The following is a 5,134-nucleotide window of genomic DNA, read 5'->3' on the forward strand; positions in this document are numbered from 1 at the left end:
AATCTTTTAGGAATTTTTAAATAAATAAATAAAATAATTTTCAGATTTACAAATATTTATTTTATTTACTTAAAAAATAACTTTTTCAAGAGCAAATTTTTTTCTTTTTCAAAAAAAAGAAAAGAAAGAATGCTCTTTTTCATGACTAAATCATGGGGCAGTTTGCAAATGTTTAAAATATTGGGGTGAGTTGGTATATCATAAAAGTTGAAGGGCACGAGTGTCAATTTAATTCCAATGATCCTTCCTTGTATTGCTCGAGTCCGAGAGAAGAAGTGAGAAGGAAAGAAAATTGATCCCAATAAAAATGGCGGGGGTTAGGCAGAGAGCAGTGACGACTCTCCCGAACATCATTCGAAGTCTCCGAAAGGAGCCATTGAAGCCTCAAAACCATTCTCTGCCTTCTCTTCGACGCGCTTTTTCTCTCTACGATCAAATCAACCTCATTGACCAAGTTCCCGATGACACCCTCCGATTCCAAGGGTAGGGTTTCAGTTACAGTTACAGTTATACTCATCATTCCAATTAAATTGGATTTATACAATTGCAAATTTGAATAATTATTCCTTTTTTGGGCTCGATTTTGTAGGTATACTGATACAGGGTTTACTGTGAATGGTGTTGAATATGAAGGGAGCTTGCTTTGTGTTGGAAATTTGCTCTTATCTTGGAAAGCAAACAAGTTCTCAGATATCAATGCTAATAGGTTTTGTTTCTATTCTATATGTTAATGTTCCCTTTGCTTCTGCTTTGGTTTTTTTTTTTTTCATAACCATTCTCTTGCATTGCCCTCCTTTTAGGCTATGTAATTCTCAAAGGTTTATGATAGAATGAACTGGTAACTTGTGTAATGAGGTTATTGAGGTAGTGTCTATTTTGGTTTTTGAGATTGAATGGATGAGTCTATGGTCGTTAACTTTTCAAAATGACTAAGTAAGTTCCACAGTTTAGAAATGTGACTCCTGCTAGTACCTGGAAATACTTCTGTCTCGCAATTGTTAGTGTAGTGCTTATGTGAACTGTGACGGCCAGATAACGTAGACAGTTAGGTCAATGTGATGACCGAGATTGGTTCATGTAACTTAAATTGGTGTCCACTTCAGTATTACACTAACAGATATGAGACAAAAGTTTGGCTAGGACTAATAAGAGTCATGGAAGACTTAGTTGATCATTTTAAAAAGTCAGGATCAAATTGACTTATCCAACCTAATGAGGATTACCTCATTGTGTAACAGTTTGTCTCTATGAAAACTTACTCTTGAGTCTTCAAGACACCATTTCAGTTTATATTTTATTAAATAAATAAATATTTTAAAATTAAAAAACCCTCTTACTATGCACACTCAGAAGAAGATAAAGAAAAGTTAAGTAATTTAAGCCCATAATCAATGTATCTGAGAACTGAGCCAACTTGCACTTTCTTACTTAGGGAAAACAATGCTTGTGTACTAGAAACTTAGCTACTAAAGGCCTTTGAACTCGCCAGCTGTGATACCCCCTCTTAGGAAAATAATGCAAGCTTCACAAAAGAACAACATTCCAAATTGAGTGAAAATTTGTACAATAGTTCTGTAGAGAAAGAAACCAGCAACATCAGCAATCAGCTTAAGAATAACCAATATGGTGACATAGATTAATGAATAAGCAGCTTTCAGATTCGTAAATAACCATGCCAATACCAAGTGAAAAATTAGTAGGCGTGTAGAACTTGTGGAATTGTTGTGTTTTCTGATAACATTGCAGTAAAATGATGGTAGCATGATGCATGGATTGCTTGCATTATGTCTGCATCGCATATCTGTGTTTTCTCCTATTGGATCTTTTCTGGAGGATATAACTGCGCTGATGTCTTGCTTTTCAGTCTAATAAAATTTCTTTCTTTTCCACATATGGCATGGTACCAATGCTAAGTACAAATATGGGTAGGGAGTGCAAAATTTTGCATTGGGTATAGATACATAAAGATACTTTACATAAAAATGTACATTCATAAAGAATAAAGTAATTAAATCATAAAATAAATGTAACTTTTGCAATGTTCATGCAATGCAATTTGAAAGGATAAAGTAATAGTTTGATTCTTTTAAAAGCAATTCAAATAATTTATTTGTAAATTTTTTGTTTATAAAGACTAATTTTACTTTGGTAGCATATTCTAGTTGAATTATTTAACCAAGAAGTACCCATGAGTATCAAACTAGTGAAACTGATGATGTCCTCTGATAAATGGCAGCAAAATAAAAAAGAAGCTATGAATTACAATGTTATAGTTCCATATCAGCTTGTATTAATGAAATATACTCGATGTCTTATTTGTTATTTTCTTTTTTGTTGCAGCTTATCGCTCTTCCAAATTATTCGGCCTATTCCAGGTTAGATATTTTCGTTTTGTTATCCATTTTGTTGCTTGTCACCCTGCTTTTCCATTTCCTTACCATATCACCTTTAAGTTCACAATGCCAATTGGAAAGTGCGAGTGCATCTATAGGGACCACCCGTTTTCAAATGTCATCCAATTTCCAAGTGAATTAAAGTAAACCATGGATTCAGTACATTATCATTATCATAACTGTATAAAGTAAAGAGGTTCCCAAGAAGGTATAGGGAGAAATGCATACTAATCAAATTATTTGTCACTCCATTTTAGCATAAATTTATGATTTAACTACCTCTGTCCTACTCTTCTATTTATTATTTGTATTTTTTTTCACTTTTATTGTGCCATTTAGCTAACCACTTTGACTTAATTACAACATACTGCCTTTTTTTCGATCCCATACATGAGCTGTGGTCACCTATCAAATTGCTTTAGATTTACATAAACTGATGCTTAGACGCAATATATGCAGAGATTTTGATTATTGGCTGTGGAAGATACATTCAACCAGTGCATCCTGAACTTCGTCAGTTTGTTCGCTCTACTGGCATGAAGTTGGAAGCTGTTGACTCGGTATGTATGAGTAAATTTGAATGTTTACTTCGATACATAGGTTGTAAACTTGATTGTATACCTCATTTATTTGTCATCTGCTAGAGGAATGCTGCTTCAACCTACAATATACTGAATGAGGAAGGTCGTATTGTGGCTGCAGCGCTTCTTCCATATGGAGTTTCTTCATGAACTTTCGACTTGTTGCTTGAATTTTCCACATTATCACCATTTAAAGATCGTAGCCTAGGTGGTTCTTCAGAAATGCTTCAATTTTTAATAATTTCCCATGTAGAAAGTTTTGACATAGCACTTGTGAATTAAGAGCGAGTCCTTTGTAATAATAATTAAAATGTATAGGCTTTTGCACTTATAAACAAACAACTTTGATCTACAGGTAGTTGCTGTTTGATCTTGAATGTCATATCAGTTTGTCTGGGTTGAAAGGGAAACTACGGGAACGGATTCGATACGCCGGCCTCTTTTGGGCACCGAAACGCCAAAAACTTGTTTGGCTTATTGGTGCGCCTAGACATCTATAAATGAAAATTTTATTTTTTATTGGGGTTTATTTGGTAATCATATTAAAAAAGAAGGGTCATATTATAATTATAAATTTACACCTTTAGTTTTAGTTTTACAATTTACTCATTAGATGATAGAGTCCTGATAGCTGAACGTTATGCTTCTCATCTCCATTTTTGCTTCTTCCAATCTGAAAATAAGATTTAGGATGCTAAATGAAAAGAAACTGAGGTCTTTAACCTTTGAGGCTCTCTTGAATCATGCCCCGGCACTCTTCCACGGTTGTGCCGCTATTGTTGGATGAGTTAGTGCCAGGAAATAGTCTGTCATTCGAAGTGGTTGTGTTACTTTCACATGGAGGTATTTAATGAATGCTTTATATATAGTTACATGAGAGCAAGGCAGGGAAGGCGCCGCACGGGTTTAGACGGTGCAGATCTGGACAAATGAAAAGGTCGCCTAGTAGTTGACGATGGGACCACTACGATGGTGGCCGCAGCGCAGATCTGGATTGTTTTTCTTTTCTGTTTGGTTGTTTTAATTTTGTTACCAAAAAAATTTAATAAAAATTTTAATTCAGATTATATTACTATAATTAATAAAAATTACTAAACCTTGTTCCTCGTGAGCTTGGCAACACCGAAATATCCAGCTCCTAAATCCTTTACAGCCTCGTATTTGTCCATAGTGATCACAGTTAACTGTCGAAACCCTCAATTGGATCCTCAACAGAGACAAAAACGGAATCGAAATAAAATCAGAAGGTCATTCTGGTCGCTTTTCACTGAATAGAAAAATGATGGAGAAGACGGAGGAATGGAATTGGAATCCATAGCTGCCGGCACCCTCAATCTATCTCTCCCTCTCTCTCAACCGTTCGATAGATTCGATCTTTGATGGCGATCAACGACCCGAGGTCTATCTCCTCTCGACGCATAACCTCTCCGATCCAACAAGCTCTCCACATTGAATCTCCGCCTCCTCATCCAGCGACTAGAATCGCATTCCCTTTAGATCCGATCCAAGGTCCAATCCTACATCCTCTCCCACTGCGATAACTTCGGGTCACTCTTTTCTCCGATGACCTCGCTGGAGTCCTCAAGCTCATTTCCGACCATATGGTTGATGCTGAAGGTGGCATTTAACATAACAGGAGATACTTAACTCTAATTAATTTAAATTTACATATTTCTAATCTTTTGATATAAACCCACATATATTTCTGATATAACAACAATAACTATGAAGAAAATAATATTTTTAAGTCACTCTACTGACACAAAAACTGCAAAAAATACTAGCTAACCAATCACATTAAATTACATTTAGAATGATCTTGACCGTTGGACTAAAAAAGCATAAAAGATCTAATGACTCCTCAATAAAAACGCACACCAATAATAACAAATTTTTAGCGTTTTAGTGCGCAACCGTCTTCGGCGTACTAAATCCGTGCCCGGGAAACTACATTGTTCAAAGGGTTTTTGCACTTGAAAGCTAAGGATTCAAAACTAAACAGTTGTTTTTATGGAAATAAATTCTTGAGTTTCATGAATTTCATAAAAACCTATACTTTGAATATTTACGAAGTGCCCTAAGGTCTGTCATTAGCTTAATCATTATTCAAGTTATTATTATTATTATTATTATTATTATTATTATTATTATTATTATTTA

At 34.9% G+C, this 5,134-nt stretch overlaps 1 protein-coding gene across 1 annotated transcript; it reads left to right on the forward strand.

The window, feature by feature from the left end:
• LOC107619348 (NADH dehydrogenase [ubiquinone] 1 alpha subcomplex assembly factor 3) lies at positions 241-3,481 on the forward strand. Its single transcript, XM_016321606.2, has 5 exons — positions 241-483; positions 590-706; positions 2,341-2,375; positions 2,853-2,953; positions 3,038-3,481. The coding sequence occupies exons 1-5, from the start codon at positions 308-310 to the stop codon at positions 3,122-3,124; spliced, it is 516 nt and encodes a 171-aa protein (XP_016177092.1). The 5' UTR covers positions 241-307; the 3' UTR covers positions 3,125-3,481.

Source organism: Arachis ipaensis, chromosome B09 (assembly GCF_000816755.2).
Source record: "Arachis ipaensis cultivar K30076 chromosome B09, Araip1.1, whole genome shotgun sequence".
Classification (NCBI taxonomy): Eukaryota; Viridiplantae; Streptophyta; class Magnoliopsida; order Fabales; family Fabaceae; genus Arachis; species Arachis ipaensis.

Bases quoted from the DNA above. Each gene is read 5' to 3' on its own strand.
- LOC107619348 (XM_016321606.2), top strand. From the start codon at position 308: ATGGCGGGGGTTAGGCAGAGAGCAGTGACGACTCTCCCGAACATCATT. The intron at 707-2,340 runs GTTTTGTTTCTA...TTTTTGTTGCAG, and splicing joins TCAGATATCAATGCTAATAG to CTTATCGCTCTTCCAAATTA. The intron at 2,376-2,852 runs GTTAGATATTTT...CAATATATGCAG, and splicing joins AATTATTCGGCCTATTCCAG to AGATTTTGATTATTGGCTGT.